General features: G+C 44.1%; 1 protein-coding gene across 2 annotated transcripts in view; it reads left to right on the forward strand.

Annotated features, from left to right (window-relative positions):
* LOC106589947 (cAMP and cAMP-inhibited cGMP 3',5'-cyclic phosphodiesterase 10A) overlaps positions 1-25,896 on the forward strand; it is a 192,117-nt gene that overhangs the window by 160,682 nt on the left and 5,539 nt on the right. For both annotated transcript variants that reach the window (XM_045710196.1, XM_045710197.1), the window contains exons 13-20: positions 2,041-2,227; positions 4,842-4,984; positions 8,920-9,003; positions 15,972-16,122; positions 17,064-17,219; positions 21,703-21,875; positions 24,700-24,811; positions 25,814-25,894. In XM_045710196.1, coding sequence (XP_045566152.1) covers positions 2,041-2,227; positions 4,842-4,984; positions 8,920-9,003; positions 15,972-16,122; positions 17,064-17,219; positions 21,703-21,875; positions 24,700-24,811; positions 25,814-25,894 — 1,087 coding nt within the window. The remainder of the gene's footprint in view (positions 1-2,040; positions 2,228-4,841; positions 4,985-8,919; positions 9,004-15,971; positions 16,123-17,063; positions 17,220-21,702; positions 21,876-24,699; positions 24,812-25,813; positions 25,895-25,896) is intronic.

Genomic DNA, 25,896 nt, shown 5'->3' on the forward strand with positions numbered 1-25,896 from the left:
TTAAGAAGGTAGAAACTAGGGCCTGTAGGACCTGCCTTGTTGATAGTGTTGTTAAGAAGGTAGAAACTAGGGCCTGTAGGACCTGCCTTGTTGATAGTGCTGTTAAGAAGACAGAGCAGTGCTTTATTATAGACAGACTTCTCCAAATCTTAGCTACTGTTGTATCAATATGTTTTGACCATGACAGTTTACAATTCAGGGTTACTCCAAGCAGTTTAGTCACCTCAACTTGCTCATTTTCCACATTATTAGTTGGATCAGTAAATTGGATTTGTTTTTGCACCCATTACTGAAAATGTTATTCCAAGTTTAATTATAATCCAGAAAATGTATGTAATAACTCCATTATTATGCAATTAATAAAGCAATTTCCTAAGTCCTGTGTATCAACAATGTTGCTATTGTAATACTCACAAGGTTCACTACACAAGTGTTTGCTGTATTAAGTCTCAGTTATTATGAAAATACATTTACGTCATTTAGCAGACGCTCTTATCCAGAGCGACTTACAGTAGTGAATGCATACATTTCATTTCATACATTCCCCCCCGTGGGAATCAAACCCACAACCCTGGCATTGTAAACACCATGCTCTACCAACTGAGCCAACTGAGCCACAGGGAAATATACATGTTATGTCATTTTGAAGCTGCAAAAGTGGATTATTCTAATGTTGAGGTGATTCCATGTTCCTTAAATATTTTAATTCTAGCTATAAGGGGGGGGGGGGGGGGTACCACTACTAAACTGTATGGAATTGTTGTAAGATTCATATCTAAAAGCCCTCCAAACCATGTGCTTATGATAATATATTTAGACTAATTACACCTTACTGTTGTAATTGTTGGTTCTTCATGAGATACATCTGTTGTTGTTGTTGTTTATTTTCAAATAACTGTCATATATTCAAAATACTTTTCAAATATTAGTTGGTTTTCTGAGACACGTATTTGAATATAAAATAAACGAGTTGCCTTTTAGTGTAAATAAAAGAGTAAACGAGAATAAATAAACGAGTTGCCTTTTAGTGTAAACTCTATATAAACTATATTTGACTTTCTTGAGTATTTGAAAAGTTGGTATTCTAAATTATCTACAAAATACAACTATGTTATGCCCAGGTCTGCCTCAGAGTAGTCAGGTGCTAACCTGCTCCCAGATCTGTTTGTGCTGTCTTGCCAAATCCTATGGTCACCGCCTGGTATGGCAACTGCTCGGCATCTGACCGTAAGGCGCTACAGAGGGTAGTGCGTACGGCCCAGTACATCACTGGGGCCAAGCTTCCTGCCATCCAGGATCTATATACCAGGCGGTGTCAGAGGAAAGCCCCCCAAAAAAATTGTCAAAGACTCCAGTCACCCAAGTTAGAGACTGTTCTCTCTGCTACCGCACGGCAAGCGGTACCGGAGCGCCAAGTCTAGGACCGAAATGCTTCTTAACACCTTCTACCCCCCCAAGCTATAAGACTGCTGAACAATTAATCAAACGGCCTCCGCACTATTTACATTAACAACCCCCACCATTTTGTTTTTACACCGCTGCTACTCACTGTTTATTATCTATGCACAGTCGCTTTACAAATTACCTCTACTAACCTGTACACCCTCACAATGACTCGGTACCGGTACCCCCGGTATATAGCCTCGTTATTGTTATGTCATTTTCTTGTGTAACTTTTTGATTCGATTTTTTTTACTTTTGTTTATTTTGTAAATACTTTCTTAACTCTATTTCTTGAACTGATTTAGTTGGTTAAAGGGCTTGTAAGTGAGCATTTCACGGTAAGGTCTACACCTGTTGTATGCAGCATTTCACAGTAAGGTCTACACCTGTTGTATTCGGCGCATGTGACAAATAAAGTTTTATTTGAATATAAGCCTAATGAATAAACAATGGCATCATGTCGAGATTAATGCTGTGATACATTTTAAAGTCGACTTAGGGGCACGTAAAACGGTCTAACTCCGGCCCTTTTCTCAATTTTCTAACAGAAATTGAGTGTGATGTTATTTTTTTTAACACCTTCCTTTCCCTTCACAGAGAGGTGGACCTCTATACGGGATACACCACGCGGAACATCCTATGCATGCCCATCGTTTCCAGGGGGACCGTAATAGGGGTCGTACAGATGGTTAACAAGCTGAGTGGAAGTGCCTTCACCAAAACAGACGAGAACAACTTCAAGATGTTCGCTGTCTTCTGTGCTCTAGCCTTACACTGTGCCAACGTGAGTGTTATGTCTCTTTTAATATATATATATATATATATATATATATATTATTTTTTTTTATCAAAATGTATTTTATTTCGGACAAAACAAGCCACATACACGACATTCAGGATACAAATCATCTGAGAGAGTCTCTTTCTATTAAAATCAATCATCGATTCTCAGACCTCTCAACTCTGTACTGCACGGTTAACCGACACCATTTATCAAAGGCCAATATTAGACACAGTAAACGCTTGGAAGAGATGTGGAAAATCATGACTAAAGCTTAACTATTTAGCTCTGTTGGGACCAGCACTCCTGACATGTCATTTGAGCTGTGTGTCCCTACGATGTTGTTAAACATCTGGGGTAGGAGAGGTAGGACAGCCAGGCCGTAGCCACGCAGACGCCAAAACCCCCACACCTTCCCTCCATGTCCCCTCCACCATAACAGATAAATCAGGAGTTTCAGCCAGCCAAAGTTACTTACCTAAAGGTACAGACACACACACACACACACACACACACACACACACACACACACACACACACACACACACACACACACACACACACACACACACACACTTAAAGGCAGGAGGTGTGAATTACTGCTCAACATAAATCCCCCAGCTGGGAGGATGTCGGTGTTTTGGCGGGGGAGGGTCTTGGGGTGTTACAATATTTAACGTGCCTCATCAATTTTTAAAGTAACATGGTGACGCAGGCTCCTGCGCAAGTGTGTCGCATTAGAGGGGGAGTCAGAAGGAGGAGAGGAAGAGAGAGGAGCGGAGAAGAGGAGAGGGGGGGAGGAGAGACAGGCATAGGCGGAGGAGAGGAGTAGAGAGAGAGACTGAGGGGAGGAGTCAGGAAGGGAGGGGAGAGGAGTGACGGAAAAGAGGGAAGAGAGAGACGGAGAGGAGAGGGGAGAGAGAGGCTGAGGGGAGAAAGAGAGGGGAGAGACGAGAGGAGAGAGACAGAGGGGAGGGAGAGATGGGAGAGAGGAGAGGAGAGGGGAGAGAGAGGCTGAGGGGAGAAAGAGAGGGGAGAGACGAGAGGAGAGAGACAGAGGGGAGGGAGAGATGGGAGAGAGGAGAGGACAGGGGAGAGACCGAGGGGAGGAGAGAGACTGAGGGGAGAAAGAGATGGGAGAAAGAGAGAGGAGAGGAGAAAAAGTCTTTGGTGCCAAGGACAGGGGAACGATATGCCTCCCACCTGCAACGCCAAGAGAAAAAGAATGGTCCATTTTTTAACTGTCTGACACTGTCTGTCTCCCTGTCTGTTCGCATGTTCTCATCTGACTGTCTGTCTCCCTGTCTGTTGGCATGTTCTCGTCTGTCTGTCTGTCTGTCTGTCTGTCTGTCTGTCTGTCTGTCTGTCTGTCTGTCTGTCTGTCTGTCTGTCTGTCTGTCTGTGTGTCTGCCTGTCTGCCTGTCTGTATGTTCTCCTCTGTCTGTCTATCTGTATCTGTCTGTCTGTCTGTCTGTCTGTCTGTCTGTCTGTCTGTCTGTTCGCATGTTCTCATCTGTCTGTCTGTCTGTCTGTCTGTCTGTCTGTCTGTCTGTCTGTCTGTCTGTCTGTCTGTCTGTCTGTCTCCCTGTCTGTTCGCATGTTCTCGTCTGTCTGTCTGTCTGTCTGTCTGTCTGTCTGTCTGTCTGGTCGCATGTTCTCATCTGTCTGTCTGTCTGTCTCCCTGTCTGTTCGCATGTTCTCGTCTGTCTGTCTGTCTGTCTGTCTGTCTGTCTGTCTGTCTGTCTGTCTGTTCGCATGTTCTCGTCTGTCTGTCTGTCTGTCTGTCTGTCTGTCTGTCTGTCTGTCTGTCTGTCTGTCTGTCTGTCTGTCTGTTCGCATGTTCTCATCTGTCTGTCTGTCTGTCTCCCTGTCTGTTCGCATGTTCTTATCTGTCTGTCTGTCTGTCTGTCTGTCTGTCTGTCTGTCTGTCTGTCTGTCTGTCTGTCTGTCTGTCTGTCTGTCTCTGTCTGTATGTTCTCATCTGTCTGTCTGTCTGTGTGTCTGCCTGTCTGTCTCTGTCTGTATGTTCTCGTCTGTCTGTCTGTCTGTCTGTCTGTCTGTCTGTCTGTCTGTCTGTCTGTCTGTCTGTCTGTCTGTCTGTCTGTCTGTCTGTCTGTCTGTCTGGCTGGCTGTCTGTGTGTCTGCCTGTCTGTCTCTGTCTGCATGTTCTCATCTGTCTGTGTGTCTGCCTGTCTGTCTCTGTCTGTATGTTCTCCTCTGTCTGTCTGTCTGTCTGTCTGTCTGTCTGTCTGTCTGTCTGTCTGTCTGTCTGTCTGTCTGTCTGTCTGTATGTTCTCATCTGTCTGTGTGTCTCCCTGTCTGTCTGTCTGTGTGTGTGTCTGCCTGTCTGTCTGTCTGTCTCTGTCTGTATGTTCTCATCTGTCTGTGTGTCTCCCTGTCTGTTCGCATGTTCTCATCTGTCTGTGTGTCTGCCTGTCTGTCTCTGTCTGTATGTTCTCCTCTGTCTGTCTGTCTGTCTGTCTGTCTGTCTGTCTGTCTGTCTGTCTGTCTGTCTGTCTGCCTGCCTGCCTGCCTGCCTGTCTGTTTCTGTCTGTATGTTCTCGTCTGTCTGTCTGTCTGTCTGTCTGTCTGTCTGTCTGTCTGTCTGTCTGTCCAGATGTACCACCGGATCAGGCACTCTGAGTGTATCTACAGGGTAACCATGGAGAAGTTGTCCTACCACAGTATCTGTACATCAGAGGAGTGGAAGACCCTCACACAGCTGGACCTGCCTACGCCCCTATACAAAGAGATAGATCTGTGAGTTCCCTAACCCTAACACCCCTATACAAAGAGATAGATCTGTGAGTTCCCTAACCCTAACACCCCTATACAAAGAGATAGATCTGTGAGTTCCCTAACCCTAACACCCCTATACAAAGAGATAGATCTGTGAGTTCCCTAACCCTAACACCCCTATACAAAGAGATAGAACTGTGAGTTCCCTAACCCTAACACCCCTATACAAAGAGATAGATCTGTGAGTTCCCTAACCCTAACACCCCTATACAAAGAGATAGAACTGTGAGTTCCCTAACCCTAACACCCCTATACAAAGAGATAGATCTGTGAGTTCCCTAACCCTAACACCCCTATACAAAGAGATAGAACTGTGAGTTCCCTAACCCTAACACCCCTATACAAAGAGATAGAACTGTGAGTTCCCTAACCCTAACACCCCTATACAAAGAGATAGAACTGTGAGTTCCCTAACCCTAACACCCCTATACAAAGAGATAGAACTGTGAGTTCCCTAACCCTAACACCCCTATACAAAGAGATAGATCTGTGAGTTCCCTAACCCTAACACCCCTATACAAAGAGATAGAACTGTGAGTGTCTAACACCCCTATACAAAGAGATAGAACTGTGAGTTCCCTAACCCTAACACCCCTATACAAAGAGATAGATCTGTGAGTTCCCTAACCCTAACACCCCTATACAAAGAGATAGAACTGTGAGTGTCTAACACCCCTATACAAAGAGATAGATCTGTGAGTTCCCTAACCCTAACACCCCTATACAAAGAGATATAACTGTGAGTGTCTAACACCCCTATACAAAAGATAGAACTGTGAGTGTCTAACCCTAACACCCCTATACAAAGAGATAGAACTGTGAGTTCCCTAACCCTAACACCCCTATACAAAGAGATAGATCTGTGAGTTCCCTAACCCTAACACCCCTATACAAAGAGATAGAACTGTGAGTGCCTAACACCCCTATACAAAGAGATAGAACTGTGAGTTCCCTAACCCTAACACCCCTATACAAAGAGATAGAACTGTGAGTGCCTAACACCCCTATACAAAGAGATAGAACTGTGAGTGCCTAACCCTAACACCCCCATACAAAGAGATAGAACTGTGAGTGTCTAACACCCCTATACAAAAGGAACTGGGTGTCTAACACCCCTATACAAAAGATAGAACTGTGAGTGCCTAACACCCCTATACAAAGAGATAGAACTGTGAGTGCCTAACCCTAACACCCCCATACAAAGAGATAGAACTGTGAGTGTCTAACACCCCTATACAAAAGATAGAACTGTGAGTGTCTAACACCCCTATACAAAAGATAGAACTGTGAGTGCCTAACACCCCTATACAAAGAGATAGAACTGTGAGTGCCTAACCCTAACACCCCTATACAAAGAGATAGAACTGTGAGTGTCTAACACCCCTATACAAAGAGATAGAACTGTGAGTTCCTAACCCTAACACCCCTATACAAAGAGATAGAACTGTGAGTGCCTAACCTAACACCCCTATACAAAGAGATAGAACTGTGAGTGCCTAACCCTAACACCCCCATACAAAGAGATAGAACTGTGAGTGTCTAACACCCCTATACAAAAGATAGAACTGTGAGTGCCTAACACCCCTATACAAAGAGATAGAACTGTGAGTGCCTAACCCTAACACCCCTATACAAAGAGATAGAACTGTGAGGGTCCTAACCCTAACAATGTGCATATACCTTAACCTAGCTCTTATCTCCCAATGTGCATATTGTAACATTCGTCAAAAGGAGTCGACCAAGGTGCAGCGTGGAATATGTTCATCTTGTGATTTATTTACTCAGAACACGATAAAAAGTAATGAACAAAGAAAACACGACCGTCACGTTCTGTAGGCACACAAAGCAAAAATAAGATCCCACAAACACAGGTGGAAAAAAGGCTGACTAAGTATGGTTCCTAATCAGAGACAACGATAGACAGCTGCCTCTGGTTAGGAACCATACTCGGCCCAACACAAAGAAATACAAAAATAAGATCCTACAAACACAGGTGGAAAAAAGACTAAGTATGGTTCCTAATCAGAGACAACGATAGACAGCTGCCTCTGGTTAGGAACCATACTCGGCCCAACACAGAGAAATACAAAACATAGAATGCCCACCCCACACCCTGACCTAACAACCTAGAGAAATAAACCCTCTCTCTCTCAGGTCAGGGCGTGACACATATACCTTAAACCTCTTGTAGTACTCTGATCCCCAGCCATTTTTATTGGAGCAGACCTGGGTTCAAAAAGGATTTGTTTTCTTTCAAATATTTACAATTGGGCTTTATTGAGCATGTTGGGTGCAATGGAACCAATAGAATGGTCCCAAACGTGAAACCCTGCCAATCTGGTTCTCCAGGCAGGCGTAATCAAATGATCAAAGTATTTGAAAGGAAATAAATAATTTTGGAACACGTGTCTGTCTCTAAGAAAGGGAGAGAGACAGCCCTGACGCAGACACAGTCCAGATCTGAGTACCAGAGGACAGACAGACAGACAGACAGACAGACAGACAGACAGACAGACAGACAGACAGACAGACAGACAGACAGACAGACAGACAGACAGACAGACAGACAGACAGACAGACAGACAGACAGACAGACAGAAGAAAATGGCCAGAGCAGGAAGGGGGCTGGGCCCTGTGTGTGTGTGTGTGTGTGTGTGTGTGTGTGTGTGTGTGTGTGTGTGTGTGTGTGTGTGTGTGTGTGTGTGTGTGTGTGTGTGTGTGTGTGTGTGTGTGTGTGTGTGTGTGTGTGTGTGTGTGTTTCAGCCCTGCAAGATCTACAGCTATTGTCTGCATCTGTCTCTTTCTCCCACACAAACATGCACACACACGCAGACACACACCCTGTTACACCACACATTGCAGCCAATGATAATCTAAGATGCTCCCTCCTACCCTCTCTCTCTCCTAACCTCTCCCCATCCCCTACTCTCTCCTACCCTCTCTCCCTCCTACCCTCTCTCCTTCCTACCCCTCCTACCCTCTCTCCCTCCTACCCTCTCTCCCTCCTACCCTCTCTCCCTCCTACCCTCTCTCCTTCCTACCCTCTCTCCTTCCTACCCCTCCTACCCTCTCTCCCTCCTACCCTCTCTCCCTCCTACCCTCTCTCCCTCCTACCATCTCTCCCTCCACTCTCTCTCTCCTACCCTCTCTATCCTACCCTCTCTCCCCCATCCCCTACTCCCTCCTACCCTTTCTCCCTCCTACCCTCTCTCACTCCTACCCTCTCTCTCTCCTACCCTCTCTCCCCCATCCTACTCCCTCCTTCCTTCTCTCCCTTCTTCCCTCTCTCCCTCCTACCCTCTCTCTCTCCTACTCTCTCTCTCCTACCCTCTCTCTCTTCTACCCTCTCTCTCTTCTACCCTCTCTCTCCTACCCTCTCTCTCTCCTTCCCTCTCTCCCATTACCCCCTCCTCCTACCCACTCTCCCTCCTACCCTCTCTCTCTCTACTACCCTCTCTCTCGCCTACACTCTCTCTCCCTACCCTCTCTCTCTCCTACCCTCTCTCTCTTCTACCCTCTCTCTCTTCTACCCTCTCTCTCTTCTACCCTCTCTCTCTCCTACCCTCTCTCTCTCCTACCATCTCTCCCTCCTACCCCCTCATCCTACCCACTCTCCCTCCTACCCCCTCCTCCTACCCTCTCTCCCTCCTACCCCCTCCTCCTACCCTCTCTCTCTCCTACCCACTCTCCCTCCTACCCCCTCCTCCTACCCACTCTCCCTCCTACCCCCTCCTCCTACCCACTCTCCCTCCTACCCCCTCCTCCTACCCACTCTCCCTCCTACCCTCTCTCTCTCCTACCCTCTCTCCCTCCTACCCCCTCCTCCTACCCTCTCTCCCTCCTACCCCCTCCTCCTACCCTCTCTCTCTTCTACCCTCTCTCCCTCCCTTCTCCAGGTTTCATTTTGACATTAGTCAGTTTGAGGAGCTGTGGCCGGCTGTCTTTGTTTACATGGTCCATAACTCATGTGGAGAGACCAGGTACGTATAGGTCCACTCTGGGACATTTACAGCTGCTTGTCATCAGGGAAATTAACTTAGTCAAATATACCCATAGACCCTGTAAGATAAATTAACTTTGCCATATATACCCATAGATTCTACAATATAAATTAACTTTGCCATATATACCCATAGATTCTACAATATAAATTAACTTTGCCATATATACCCATAGATTCTACAATATAAATTAACTTAGACATATATATACCCATAGGACAGGATACATACTATACCTCTACAATACTTTACCTCTCTCTCTTTCTCTTGCTCTCAATTCAATTTAAGGGTTTTATTGGCATGGGAAACGTGTGCTTACATTGACAAAGCAAGTAAAATGGATAATAAACAAAAGTGAAATAAAAAATAAAAATGAACAGTAAACATTACACACACAGAAGTTCCAAAAGAATAAAGACATTACAAATGCCATATTATGTCTATATACAGTGTTGTAACGATGTGCAAATAGTTAAAGTACAAAAGGGAAAATAAATAAACATAAATATGGGTTGTATTTACAATGGTGTTTGTTCTTCACTGGTTGCCCTTTTCTTGTGGCAACAGGTCATAAATCTTGCTGCTGTGATGGCACACTGTGGTATTTCACCCAGTAGATATGGGAGTTCATCAAAATCGGGTTTGTTTTCAAATTTCTTTGTGGATCTGTGTAATCTGAGGGAAATATGTGTCTCTAATATGGTCATACATTTGGCAGGAGGTTAGGAAGTGCAGCTCAGTTTCCACCTCATTTTGTGGGCAGTGTGCACATAGCCTGTCTTCTCTTAAGAGCCAGGTCTACAACAGTGGCCTTTCTCACTAGCAAGGCTATGAGTCTGTACTTAGTCAAAGCTTTGTTCATTTTGGGTCAGTTACAGTAGTCAGGTATTCTGCCACTGTGAACTCTCTGTTTAGGGCCAAATATCATTCTAGTTTGCTCTGTTTTTGTTAATTCTTTCCAATGTGTCAAGTAATTATCTTTTTGTTTTCTCATGATTTGGTTGGGTCTAATTGTGTTGCTGTCCTGGGGCTCTGTGGGGTGTGTTTGTGAACTGAGCCCCAGGACCAGCTTGCTTAGGGGACTCTTCTCAAGGTTCATCTCTCTGTAGGTGATGGCTTTGTCATGGAAGGTTTGGGAATCACTTCCTTTTAGGTGGTTGTAGAATTTAATGTCTCTTTTCTGGATTTTGATAATTAGCGGGTATCGGTGTAATTCTGCTCTGCATGCATTATTTGTTTTTTTATGTTATACACGGAGGATATTTTTTATGGACTTCTGCACGCAGAGTCAATAGTTGTTTGTCCCATTTTGTGAATTATTGGTTGGTGAGTGGACCCCAGACCTCACAACCATAAAGGGCAATGGGTTCTATAACTGATTCAAGTATTTTTTGCCAGATCCTAATTGGTACGTCGAATTTTATGTTCCTTTTGATGGCGTAGAAGGCCCTTCTTGCCTTGTCTTTCAGATCGTTCACGCTTTGTGGAAGTTACCTGTGGCGCTGATGTTTAGGCCGAGGTATGTATCGTTTTTTTGTGTGCTCCAGGGCAACTGTGAAGGAAATTGTATTTGTGGTCCTGGCAACTGGACCTTTTTTGGAACACCGTTATTTTTGTCTTACTGAAATTTACTGTTAGGGCCCAGGTCTGACAGAATCTGTGCAGATGATCTAGGTGGGGCTGTAGGCCCTCCTTGGTTGGGGACAGAAGCACCAGATCATCAGCAAATAGTAGACATTTGACTTCCGATTCTAGTAGGGTGAGGCCGGGTGCTGCAGACTGTTCTAGTGCCCTCGCCAATTTGTTGATATATATGTTGAAGAGAGTGGGGCTCAAGCGGCACCCCTGTCTCACCCCACAGCCCTGTGGAAAGTAATTCGTTTTTTTGCCAATTTTAACCGCACACTTGTTGTTTCTCTACATGGATTTTATAATGTTGTTTGTTTTTCCCCCAACACCACTTTCCATCAGTTTGTATAGCAGACCCTCATGCCAAATTTAATCAAAAGCTTTTTTTGAAATCAACAAAGCATGAGAAGACTTTGCCTTTGTTTTGGTTTGTTTGTCAATTAGGGTGTGCAGGGTGAATACGTGGTCTATCGTACGGTAATTTGGTAAAAAGCCAATTTCACATTTGCTCAGTACATTGTTTTCACTGAGAAAATGTACAAGTCTGCTGTTAGTGATAATGCAGTGGATTTTCCCAAGGTTGCTGTTGACGCATATCCCACGGTAGTTATTGGGGTCAAATTTGTCTCCACTTTTGTGGATTGGGGTGATCAGTCCTTGGTTCCAAATATTGGGGAAGATGCCAAAGCTGAGGATTATGTTAAAGAGTTTAAGTATAGCCAATTGGAATTTGTGTTCTGTATATTTGATCATTTCATTTAGGGTACCATCCACCCACAGGTCTTTTTGGGTTGGAGGGTTTTTATTGTGTCCTGTAATTCATTCAAGGTAATTGGAGAATCCAGGGGGTTCTGGTCTTTAATAGTTTATTCTAAGATTTGTATTTGATCATGTATATGTTTTTGTTCTTTGTTATAGAGCCAACAGGATTGGAGAAGTGGTTTATCCACACATCTCCATTTTGGATAGATAATTCTTCATGTTGTTGTTAGTTTAGAGTTTTCCAATTTTCCCAGAAGTGGTTAGATTCTATGGATTCTTCAATTACATTGAGCTGATTTCTGATGTGCTGTTCCTTCTTTTTCCGTAGTGTATTTCTGTATTTTTTTAGTAATTCACCATAGTGAAGGAGTAGACTCAGGTTTTCTGGGTCTCTATGTTTTTGGTTGGATAGGTTTCTCAATTTCTTTCTTAGGTTTTTGTATTCTTCATCAAACCATTTGTCATTATTGTTCATTTTCTTCGGTTGTCTGCTTGAAATGTTTAGATTTGAAAGGGAAGCTGAAAGGTCAAATATACTGTTTAGGTTTTCTACTGCCAAGTTTACACCTTCGCTATTACAGTGGAATGTTTTGTCCAGGAAGTTCTCTAAAAGAGATTGAATTTTTTTTTCTACACTTCTTTCCATCCATCTACAGCATTTCTAAATAGTATTCAGTTCATTTGGCTTTGATGCTTCATGAATGAGTATTACTCTGTTCAAGTAGACTGTGATTTTACTGTGATCTGATAGGGGTGTCAGTGAGCTGACTGTGAACGCTCTAAGAGACTCTGGATTGAGGTCAGTGATAAAGTAGTCCACAGTACTACTGCCAAGGGATGAGCTGTAGGTGTACCTACCATAGGAGTCTCCTCGAAGTCTACCATTGACTATGTACATACCCAGCATGCAACAGAGCTGCAAGAGTTGTGACCCAATTCAGTTTTTTGTTTATTCGTAGTTGTGCCTAGGGGGGGGGGGCATATTTGGGAGGGAATGTTGTAACTTCCAGGTAGGTGTTTATCCCCCTGTGTGCTGAGGGTGTCAGGTTCTTGTCCAGTTCTGGCATTTAGGTCGCCACAGACATGTCCCTGGGCCTGGAAATGGTTGATCTCCCCCTCTAGGATGGAGAAGCTGTCATCATTAAAGTATGGGGATTTTAGTGGGGGGATATAGGTAGCACACATGAGGACATTTTTCTCTGTTGAGATAATTTCCTTATTCATTTCTAGCCAGATGTAAAATGTTCCTGTTTTGACACATTTAATAGAGTGGGTTAGGTCTGAGGATAGGGGGACGAATGACTGGAACAAATTGCAAAAATCGCTGAAGTTGGAGACTTATATTTCCCTCACTAACTTTAAGCATCAGCAATCTGAGCAGCTAACTGATCGCTGCAGCTATACACAGCCGTCTGTAAATAGCCCAGCCAATCTACCTACCTCATCCCCATATTGTTTTTATTTACTTTTTTTGCTCTTTTGCACATCAGTATTTCTACTTGCACATCATCATCTGCACATCTATCACTCCAGTGTTAATTTGCTAAATTTCTAATTACTTCGCTACTATGGCCTATTTATTGCCTGTCGTGTCTTTGGCATCATTAAACTGAAGACCTATTTTTATCAAATAAATTCTCTGTAATTATTATGACGTGATTAAGCTAACTTAATCGTGTAAATGTAATTAACTAGGAAGTCGGGGCACCAAGGAAAATATTCAGATTACAAAGTTATAATTTTCCTAATATTACTTTCATATATTTTAATATCTGATCAATTAGTCTTCAAATTAATGAATTATTCTTTACCTCACGTTAGTCTCATTCCAAGCGTCATAAATTGTTGGTTATCTGCACGAACCCAGTCTTCACTATGAGTCATCCATATATCAATTGTCTTAAATAATTTATTTACTAACTAAATAATCACAGAAATGCATAAACAAACAAACAGTAGATATAGTTACAAGGAAATGATAGCAGAATTTCCCTAGTGGGATAAAACGGTATCGCAGCTTGGTGGACAAAAGGGAAGTGGGGGTCGACTGAGAAAGGCAGGAATTACGCAAGTGAGTCACTACACACTTGATAATTATATTAATTGAAATGCTAATCCTTTGCACATGAACGCTCACTTATCCGGGAATAATTGCAATCAATATATATTTATGCTCAGTGTGTCGTCGTGACCTCTGTTGGAATCGTCCGTCTTTCTGTTGGAGAGTTCGTCTGATCGTCTCTCATGGTTAGAATGGATACTTCAGAGTCCCATTTCAGAAATGTTCTTGTAGAATAGATGTTTCGGCGGTTGTCGGTCTTCGCGTTCAATGGTACATAATTTCTAGCTGCAGACTAGTAATTAGTATTGAAGAGTAGCTCTTATTCTGTTGGATCGATAGTCTCAGAGTATAACCTCGTGGTATGGTTAAAAGATTCAACAATCTACTCAGACCTTAGCACTCTCGTAATCTCGTAAGCTTGGTAAGCTTGGTAAGCTTGGTCTGCAGATGATTCTCCAGGTAGGGGTTATATTCGGAAGAGCAGAAAAAGGCTGTCCCATGACGCCAGATCAATGTCTGTGCTCATGGGGCGGGCAAATGACTTAGTTAACTTTAAAGGGAATTGGGTTCCCTTTCATTAAACAGTTTAAAATCACATTACATAATTTCACAAATAGTTTCATCTTTACTCATTCATTTTATACAACAATTAGATGCAAGCCTCATAACTGAGACTCTTGCATAAACAGAGTTATGTTAATGTGACTGTATTGTCTCTCATGAGTTTCACAAACATTAAATGAAATGTAGCTGGATTCTTCCCCGACTGTGTACACCTTCTCCAAAACATGTGCATTGTTCAGTTCTCAAGTTCTATGCTGGAGAAGAGGTTCCTTTGTTCTCCTATGAAACCTTCTCTCTCTCTATACTGTCTGGCCATGAGGAAGAGAGTCTCCTCCAGGAATTTACAACCTGAGATAACAGCAGCCTGGGTGTAGGCGAGAGAGAGAGGGGGAAGGCACGCTATACCCAAAGAGGGTCACGTTATGACATGCCTTACCTCCTTACGCCATTTGCACACACTGTATATAGACTTTTTCTATTGTGTTATTGACTGTACGTTTGTTTATTCCATGTGTAACTCTGTGTTGTTGTTTGTGTCACACTGCTTTGCTTTATCTTGGCCAGGTCGCAAACCAAACCTGCCATTTTGTGGAGTCAACAAAAGTCAGAAATAGCATTGTAAATATTCACTTACCTTTGATGATCTTCATCGGAATGCACTCCCAGGAATCCCAGTTCCACAATAAATGTTCATTTGTTTAGATAAAGTCCATATTTATGTCCAAATACTTCGTTTTTGTTCGCGCGTTCAGTCGAGTTATCCAAATCCAATGTGCTCGCGCAGTTAGTTCAGACGAATAGTCCAAAAAGTTATATTACAGTTCGTAGAGACATGTCAAACGATGTACAGAATCAATCTTTAGGATGTTTTTATCATAAATCTTCCATAATATTCCAACCGGACGATTCCTTTGTCTTCAAAAAAAGAAAAGGAACACAGCTAACTCATGTGAATGCGCGCCACTGAGCTCATGTCATTCTCTCAGTCATCTGATTCCAATGGGTCTTATTTTCTCCCCAGTCACAGTAGAAGCATGAAACAACGTTCTAAAGACTGTTGACATCTAGTGGAAGCCTTAGGAAGTGCCAAATGACCACATTGACACTGTATACTGGATAGGGAATCACTTGAAAAACTAAAAACCTTAGATTTCCACACTTCCAGGTTGGATTTTTTCTCAGGTTTTTGCCTGCCATATAAGTTCTATAATACTCACAGACATCATTCAAACAGTTTGAGAAACTTCAGAGTGTTTTCTTTCCAAATCTACTAATAATATGCATATCTTAGCTTCCGGGACTGAGTAGCAGGCAGTTTACTCTGGGGACCTTCTTCATCCGGACGTCAAAATACTGCCCCCTACCCCGAAGAAGTTAAATACAAAATTTTAAACATGTAAAAAGGTCTGGGTTAAGTCTGCTCTTCCCTGTTTCACACCTGGTATTTTGGTGGATGGGACTACCAGCTGTAACCTAGAGGGCAACCAGTTGGTTGCCTTTATACCATGTTTCTTGTAGGATGACAATATCTGTATTTCCAATTACTTTGATAAAATCTGGGTTCCTGCTCTTTAGACCAAAAGCAGATGACCTCAGACCTTCTTTCTCCTCCCTAACCCTGTTTAGAATCAGTTGATGACAGCCATCCACTTTTCTCATGATTTGGTTGGGTCTAACCATGTCTCTCTCTACCCCTCCCCTATCCTCTCCCCATCCTCTCCCTACCTCTCCCCATCCTCTCCCTACCTCTCCTATCCTCTCTCTCTCCCCCTATCCTCTCTCTACCTCTCTCCTATCCTCTCCCTACCTCTCCCCGTCCTCTCTCTCTCCCCTATCCTCTCCCTGCCTCTCCCCAATCCTCTCTCTCTTTCTCGCCCCTCTCTCTCTCTCTCTCTCTCTCTCTCTCTGTCCCCCTCCCTCCTCCCTCTAGTTTTGAGTTGGAGAAGTTGTGCAGGTTCACAATGTCTGTGAGGAAGAATTATCGGCGTGTTCCCTACCACAACTGGAAACACGCGGTGAACGTGGCTCACTGTATGTACGCCATACTGCAGAAGACCACTGGTATCTTCACTGAGATAGAGGTCTGTCTGTCTGTCTGTCTGTCTGTCTGTCTGTCTGTCTGTCTGTCTGTCTGTCTGTCTGTCTGTCTGTCTGTCTGTCTGTCTGTCTGTCTGTCTGTCTCTCTGTCTGCCTGCCGGTCTGTCCATCGGTGCATCAGTGTGTCAATAACACAGTCAGTCAAGAGTTAAAATAAAGGTTCAGAAAGAGGGTTGCGGTCAAATCCATTCCAATTCAGTCATTTAAAGAACGTCAGTTTACATCCAGAATTGAGATGGAATTCACCCTAACCCTGTGTAGAATCAGTTTATGACAATCCATGCGTAATTGCTTTCACTTTTCTTATGATCTGGTCTAATCATGTTGCTGTCTCTCTCTCTCTCTCCATCCTCTCTCTCTCTCTCTCCATCCTCTCTCTCTCTCCCTATCCTCTCTCTCTCTCTCCCCATCCTCTCTCTCTCTCTCTCATCCTCTCTCTCTCTCTCTCTCATCCTCTCTCTCCCCCATCCTCTCTCTCTCTCCCCATCCTCTCTCTCTCTCCCCATCCTCTCTCTCTCTCTCCCCTATCCTCTCTCTCTCCCCATCCTCTCTCCCTCTCTCCCATATCCTCTCTCTCCCTCATCCTCTCTCTCTCCCCATCCTCTCTCTCTCTCTCTCTCTCCCCCATACTCTCTCTCTCTCCCATATCCTCTCTCTCTCCCTCTCTCTCTCTCTCCCCCTATCCTCTCTCTCTCTCTCTCTCCCATATCCTCTCTCTCCCCCTCTCTCTCTCTCTCTCTCTCTCTCTCCCTATCCTCTCTCTCTCCCCTATGCTCTCTCTCTCTCTCTCTCTCCCATATCCTCTCTCTCCCCCTCTCTCTCTCTCTCCCCTATCCTCTCTCTCTCCCCTATGCTCTCTCTCTCTCCCCCTATCCTCTCTGTCTCTCCCCCTATCCTCTCCCCCCATCCTCTCCCCCATCAACAGAAGAAGGGTCTGCTGATAGCCTGTCTATGTCATGACCTGGACCATCGAGGATACAGTAACACCTACCTGCAGAAGTTTGACCATCCTCTAGCTGCCCTGTACAGCACATCAACTATGGAGCAGCACCACTTCTCCCAGACTGTATCCATCCTCCAGGTAGGACACACCACTTCTCCCAGACTGTATCCATCCTCCAGGTAGGACTACCACACGCACACATGGGCACACACAAAGCGTGCTTACACAGTGCATTTTTGCAGTGTTCAATCAACACTTAAAGAGTTAATTTTACCACTACCTCCGATCACATATGGTCTCACTCCACAGAGTGTAAAACATACTCGGATTATAATGTTACATTTTGAGTGTTAATGGAACACTCTGTAATGTAACAGATTAGCACTGCATTAACACTTGCAAGTGTAACGCTATGGAGTAATTAACACTCACAGTGTTATTTCTATTCAACACTAGTGTTAAACTAGAATTAACTCCTATTAATGTTATGCAAAAAAAAAAAAATTTTACAGTAAGTCATTTTGGGTGTTGTTATAACACAGTATGGTTTAAAGCCTAATTTGCATTTTTCCCATGGTGCATTTTCTTTTCGAATGAATTGTAGAGTTACCTCCCACGACTGGCCTCCTTTTCGCCAAATGAGTTCCTAGGTGAATGTTATCGTTAAAATGTAACTTTATGACAATACATTACATTCAGTACCAGTCAAAAGTTTTAGAACACCTACTCATTCAAGGGTTTTTCTTTATTTTTACTATTTTCTACATTGTAGAATAATAAAAAACTATGAAATAACACATATGGAATCATGTAGTAAACCAAAAAAGTGTTAAAACAAATTTAAATATATTTTATATTTGAGTTTACAAAGTAGCCACCCTTTGCCTTGATGACAGCTTTGCACACTCTTGGCATTCTCTCAACCAGCTTCACCTGGAATGCTTTTCCAACAGTCTTGAAGAAGTTCCCACATATGCTGAGCACTTGTTGGCTGCATTTCCTTCACTCTGCGGTCCAACTCATCCCAAACCATCTCAACTGGGTTGAGGTCGGGTGATTGTGGAGGCCAGGTCATCTGATGCAGCACTCCATCACTATCCTTCTTGGCCAAATAGCCCTTACACAGCCTTGAGGTGTGTTGGGTCATTGTCCTGTTGAAAAACAAATGATAGTCCCAGCAAGCACAAACCACTAAGCGCAAAATAGATGGGATGGTGTATCGCTGCAGAATGCTGTGGTAGCCATGCTGGTTAAGTGTGCCTTGAATTCTAAATAAATCACAGACAGTGTCACCAGCAAAGCACCCCCACACCATCACACCTCCTCCTCCATGCTTCACGGTGGGAACTATACATGCAGAGATCATCCGTTCACCCACTCTGTGTCTCACAAAGACATGGTGGTTGGAACCAAAAATCTCAAATTTGGACTCATCAGACCAAAGGACAGATTTCCACTGGTCTAATGTCCATTGCTCGTGTATCTTGGCCTAAGCAAGTCTCTTCTTATTATTGGTGTCCTTTAGTAGTGGTTTCTTTGCAGCAGTTCGACCATGAAGGCCTGATTCACGCAGTCTCCTCTGGACAGTTAATGTTGAGATGTGTCTGTTACTTGAACTCTGTGAAGCATTTATTTGTGCTGTAATTTCTGAGGCTGGTAACTCTAATGAACTTATCCTCTGCAGTAGAGGTAACTCTGGGTCTTCCTTTCCTGTGGCGGTTCTCATGAGAGCTAGTTTCATCATAGCGCTTGATGGTTTTTGCGACTGTACTTGAAGAAACTTTAAAAATTCTTGAAATATTCCAGATTGACTGACCTTCATGTCTTAAAGTAATGATGGACTGTCATTTATTTTTGCTAATTTGAGTTTTTCTTGGCTTCATATGGACTTTGTCTTTTACCAAATAGGGCTATCACCACCCTGTTATACCACACACACTGTTATACCGCACACTGTTATACCGCACACTGTTATACCACACACTGTTATACCACACACTGTTATACCTCACACTGTTACACCACACACACTGTTATACCACACACACTGTTATACCACACACACTGTTATACCACACACACTGTTATACCACACACTGTTATACCACACACTGTTATACCACACACTGTTATACCGCACACTGTTATACCACACACTGTTATACCACACACTGTTATACCACACACTGTTACACCACACACTGTTATACCACACACTGTTATACCCCACACTTTTATACCACACACTGTTATACCACACACTGTTATACCACACACACTGTTATACCACACACACTGTTATACCACACACACTGTTATACCACACACTGTTATACCGCACACTTTTATACCACACACTGTTATACCGCACACTTTTATACCACACACTGTTATACCGCACACTGTTATACCACACACTGTTATACCGCACACTGTTATACCACACACTGTTATACCACACACTTTTATACCACACACTGTTATACCGCACACTGTTATACCACACACTTTTATACCACACACTGTTATACCGCACACTGTTATACCACACACACTGTTATACCACACACACTGTTATACCACACACTTTTATACCACACACTGTTATACCGCACACTGTTATACCACACACACTGTTATACCACACACTGTTATACCGCACACTTTTATACCACACACTGTTATACCACACACTGTTATACCACACACACTGTTATACCACACACTGTTATACCGCACACTTTTATACCACACACTGTTATACCACACACTGTTATACCACACACACTGTTATACCACACACTGTTACACCACACACTGTTATACCGCACACTGTTATACCACACACTGTTATACCCCACACTGTTATACCACACACACTGTTATACCACACACTGTTATACCACACACCTGTTATACCACACACACTGTTATACCACCCACACTGTTATACCACACACTCACATTGTTATTAACCTGTGTCTCCTCCCAATTCAAGTCTTTATCATTGGTAGATGATGACCATATACCTTGAATCCTTGTCCTCCCAATTGTCAGGGTTGGGGTCAATTTCAATTAAGGTAATTCATACAAAAAGTCATTTGAATTTAAAACTTCAAAAGTGGAAAATAAATAACTTTTACTTTTAAGTGGATTGAGACATTGATAGCCTGTAAATTGGAATTTCAATTTACTTCTTATATTGACCCCAGCCCTGAGAAGTATTCCTAACTAACCCCAACGTTAATAAGGCCCAGAGAAGTATTCCTAACTACCCCCAACGTTAAAGGCCCTGAGAAGTATTCCTAACTACCCCCAACGTGAGAAGTATTCCTAACTAACCCCAACGTTAATAAAGGCCCTGAGAAGTATTCCTAACTACCCCCAACGTTAAAGGCCCTGAGAGGTATTCCTAACTAACCCCAACGTTAATAAAGGCCCTGAGAAGTATTCCTAACTAACCCCAAAGTTAAGGCCCCAGAGAAGTATTCCTAACTACCCCCAACGTTAAAGGCCCTGAGAAGTATTCCTAACTACCCCCAACGTTAAAGGCCCTGAGAAGTATTCCTAACTACCCCCAATGTTAAAGGCCCTGAGAAGTATTCCTAACTAACCCCAACGTTAATAAAGGCCCTGAGAAGTATTCCTAACTAACCCCAACGTTAAAGGCCCTGAGAGGTATTCCTAACTACCCCCAACGTTAAAGGCCCTGAGAAGTATTCCTAACTACCCAAAACGTTAAAGGCCCTGAGAAGTATTCCTAACTACCCCCAACGTTATAGGCCCAGAGAAGTATTCCTAACTAACCCCAACGTTAAAGGCCCTGAGAAGTATTCCTAACTACCCAAAACGTTAAAGGCCCTGAGAAGTATTCCTAACTACCCCCAACGTTAAAGGCCCTGAGAAGTATTCCTAACTAACCCCAACGTTAAAGGCCCTGAGAGGTATTCCTAACTACCCCCAACGTTAAAGGCCCTGAGAAGTATTCCTAACTACCCAAAACGTTAAAGGCCCTGAGAAGTATTCCTAACTACCCCCAACGTTATAGGCCCAGAGAAGTATTCCTAACTAACCCCAACGTTAAAGGCCCTGAGAAGTATTCCTAACTACCCAAAACGTTAAAGGCCCTGAGAAGTATTCCTAACTAACCCCAACGTTAAAGGCCCTGAGAAGTATTCCTAACTAACCCCAACGTTAAAGGCCCTGAGAGGTATTCCTAACTACCCCCAACGTTAAAGGCCCTGAGAAGTATTCCTAACTACCCCAAATGTTAAAGGCCCTGAGAAGTATTCCTAACTAACCCCAACGTTAATAAAGGCCCTGAGAAGTATTCCTAACTAACCCCAAAGTTAAAGGCCCTGAGAGGTATTCCTAACTACCCCCAACGTTAAAGGCCCTGAGAAGTATTCCTAACTAACCCCAACATTAAAGGCCCTGAGAAGTATTCCTAACTAACCCCAACATTAAAGGCCCTGAGAAGTATTCCTAACTAACCCCAACGTTAAACGATCTACGTCTCCGCCTCAGGATGTACCCTCTGGGTATCCCACCTAAGCCTAGCTGAGCCGAACGCCTCATAAGCAGAGCTTTTGCTTTTTATTGATCTCTTTGTTTCCCATAGCTGGAAGGGCACAATATTTTCTCCAACCTGACTTCCAGTGAGTACGAGCAAGTTCTAGAGGTCATCCACAAGGCCATCATCGCTACAGATCTGGCGCTCTACTTCGGCAACCGCAAACAGCTAGCTGAACTACTGAGCACGGGAGCACTGGACCTGAACAACCACCAACACAGGTCTAAGGTTACACACACACACACACACACACACACACACACACACACACACACACACACACACACACACACACGCAGGACATCAACAACCACAGGCACATGTCACTGGTTAAATAAGAGCTTTCACACTAAAGAGCTGAACTGAACCAAGCCAAGTCAGACCCAGCTTACTGAGCTACCATGGTTACACATCCACTATAGTTGCTGGAACCGTGCTGAACAGGTCAACGTGAAGAGAGAGAAGAAAAAAATACAAAATGAATCACAGTGTTTTGGGTCAGCATCACAGTGGTTTGGGTCAGCATCACAGTGGTTTGGGTCAGCATCACTGTGGTTTGGGTCAGCATCATGGTGGTTTGGGTCAGCATCACAGTGGTTTGGGTCAGCATCACGGTGGTTTGGGTCAGCATCATGGTGGTTTGGGTCAGCATCACTGTGGTTTGGGTCAGCATCACAGTGGTTTGGGTCAGCATCACAGTGGTTTGGGTCAGCATCACTGTGGTTTGGGTCAGCATCATGGTGGTTTGGGTCAGCATCACGGTGGTTTGGGTCAGCATCACTGTGGTTTGGGTCAGCATCACGGTGGTGTGGGTCAGCATCACAGTGGTTTGGGTCAGCATCACGGTGGTTTGGGTCAGCATCACTGTGGTTTGGGTCAGCAGCACGGTGGTTTGGGTCAGCATCACAGTGTTTTGGGTCAGCATCACGGTGGTTTGGGTCAGCATCACTGTGGTTTGGGTCAGCAGCACGGTGTTTTGGGTCAGCATCACTGTGGTTTGGGTCAGCATCACAGTGGTTTGGGTCAGCATCACAGTGGTTTGGGTCAGCATCACTGTGGTTTGGGTCAGCATCACTGTGGTTTGGGTCAGCATCACGGTGGTTTGGGTCAGCATCAGTGTGGTTTGGGTCAGCATCACAGTGGTTTGGGTCAGCATCACAGTGGTTTGGGTCAGCATCACAGTGGTTTGGGCCAGCATCACTGTGGTTTGGGTCAGCATCACTGTGGTTTGGGTCAGCATCATGGTGGTTTGGGTCAGCATCACGGTGGTTTGGGTCAGCATCACGGTGGTTTGGGTCAGCATCACAGTGTTTTGGGTCAGCATCACGGTGGTTTGGGTCAGCATCACGGTGGATTGGGTCAGCATCACAGGGGTTTGGGTCAGCATCACAGGGGTTTGGGTCAGCATCACAGGGGTTTGGGTCAGCATCACAGTGGTTTGGGTCAGCATCACTGTGGTTTGGGTCAGCATCACTGTGGTTTGGGTCAGCATCACAGTGGTTTGGGTCAGCATCACAGTGGTTTGGGTCAGCATCACAGTGGTTTGGGTCAGCATCACAGTGGTTTGGGTCAGCATCACTGTGGTTTGGGTCAGCATCACTGTGGTTTGGGTCAGCATCACAGTGGTTTGGGTCAGCATCACTGTGGTTTGGGTCAGCATCACTGTGGTTTGGGTCAGCATCACGGTGGATTGGGTCAGCATCACTGTGGTTTGGGTCAGCATCACAGTGGTTTGGGTCAGCATCACAGTGGTTTGGGTCAGCATCACAGTGGTTTGGGCCAGCATCACTGTGGTTTGGGTCAGCATCACTGTGGTTTGGGTCAGCATCATGGTGGTTTGGGTCAGCATCACGGTGGTTTGGGTCAGCATCACGGTGGTTTGGGTCAGCATCACAGTGTTTTGGGTCAGCATCACGGTGGTTTGGGTCAGCATCACTGTGGTTTGGGTCAGCATCACTGTGGTTTGGGTCAGCATCACAGTGGTTTGGGTCAGCATCACAGTGGTTTGGGTCAGCATCACAGTGGTTTGGGTCAGCATCACTGTGGTTTGGGTCAGCATCACTGTGGTTTGGGTCAGCATCACAGTGGTTTGGGTCAGCATCACAGTGGTTTGGGTCAGCATCACGGTGGTTTGGGTCAGCATCACAGTGGTTTGGGTCAGCATCACGGTGGTTTGGGTCAGCATCACTGTGGTTTGGGTCAGCATCACAGTGGTTTGGGTCAGCATCACAGTGTTTTGGGTCAGCATCATGGTGTTTTGGGTCAGCATCACAGTGGTTTGGGTCAGCATCACAGTGGTTTGGGTCAGCATCACAGTGGTTTGGGTCAGCATCACAGTGGTTTGGGTCAGCATCAGTGGTTTGGGTCAGCTATAAAAGTTATAAAAGACTAATAGAGTCAGGGGACAGCTACACATTCTCATGCATCTGGAAATACGGTGCATTTGGAAAGTATTCAGATCCTTTCACCTTTTCCACATTTTGTTACGTTACAGCCTTATTCTAAAATGGATTAAATAGTTTTTTTCCCTCATCTATCTACACACAATATCCCATAATGACAAAGCAAAAATATCACATTTACATAAGTATTCAGACCCTTTACTCAGTACTTTGTTGAAGCACCTTTGGCAGCGATTACAGCCTTGAGTCTTCTTGGGTATGACACTACAAGCTTGGCACACCTGTATTTGGGGAGTTTCTCCCATTCTTCTCTGCAGATCCTCTCAAGCTCTGTCAGGTTGGATGGGGAGCGTCGCTGCACAGCTATTTTCAGGTCTCTCCAGAGATGTTCGATCGGGTTCAAGTCTGGGCTCTGGCTGTGCCACTAAAAGACATTCAGAGACTTTTCCCGAAGCCACTCCTGCTTTGTCTTGGCTGTGTGCTTCGGGTCGTGTGTAGATTGATGAGGGATTTTTTATTTTTTATTTAATCCATTTTAGAATAAGGCTGTAACGTAACAAAATGTGGAGAAAGTCAAAGGGTCTAAATACTTTCCTGAATAAACTGTAGATATAAATAAAAACAAATACTTCTCTTTCCCCAGGGACCGTGTGATTGGTCTGATGATGACAGCATGTGACCTGTGTTCCGTTACCAAGCTGTGGCCAATCACGCGACTCACAGCCAATGATATCTACGCTGAGTTCTGGGCCGAGGTACAGTAGTATAACTCACTACACTCAACCACCAAAAGGGTTCTTTGTTTGTCCCCAAAAGATAACCTTTTTTAGGTTCCAGGTAGAACCCTTTGGTGGTGAAAAACTTTCTCCTTAGAAACTTTTAGTGGAGAACATTGTATTACTGGAACAAAAAAAACTATTATTTTCAGAGGGTTCTCCTATGGGGACAATTGAAGAACCCTTTGTAATTCCAGATAGCAGCTTCTTTTCTAAGAGTGTACTACACATCTACTGTTATAAAGAGTTCATCAATTCATTAATAATGAATGGGTTATGAATGGGTTATGAATGAATGGGTTATGAATGGGTTATGAATGAATGGGTTATGAATGGGTTATGAATGAATGGGTTATGAATGGGTTATGAATGAATGGGTTATGAATGAATGGGTTATGAATGAATGGGTTATGAATGAATGGGTTATGTATGAATGGGTTATGTATGAATGGGTTATGAATGAATGGGTTATGAATGAATGGGTTATGAATGAATGGGTTATGAATGAATGGGTTATGAATGAATGGGTTATGTATGAATGGGTTATGAATGGGTTATGAATGGGTTATGAATGAATGGGTTATGTATGAATGGGTTATGAATGGGTTATGAATGAATGGGTTATGACAAAGGAATGAATCATAGTACTCAAAACATCATCAGGTGTCACTTTGTTTTGGTCTCAATAACCTCTTGCATTCTACCGCTTCTCTTTCTTCCTACTTCTCTCTCCTCTCCTCTCCTCTCCTCTCCTCTCCTCTCCTCTCCTCTCCTCTCCTCTCCTCTCCTCTCCTCTCCTCTCCTCTCCTCTCCTCTCCTCTCCTCTCCTCTCCAATAACTATTCTCTTCCTCTCCTATTCCTCTCCCTCTCCTCTTCCTCTCCTATTCCTCTCCTCTCTTCTCCCTCTCCTCCTCCTCTCCTTTTCCTCTCCTCTCTTCTTCCTCTCCTCCTCCTCCTCTCCCTCTTCCTCTCCTCTACAGGGGGATGAGATGAAGAAGATAGGTATGCAGCCCATCCCTATGCTGGACAGAGATAAGAAGGAAGAGGTTCCTCAGGGGCAGGT

This window comes from Salmo salar, chromosome ssa28, assembly GCF_905237065.1.
Source record: "Salmo salar chromosome ssa28, Ssal_v3.1, whole genome shotgun sequence".
NCBI classification, from domain to species: Eukaryota; Metazoa; Chordata; class Actinopteri; order Salmoniformes; family Salmonidae; genus Salmo; species Salmo salar.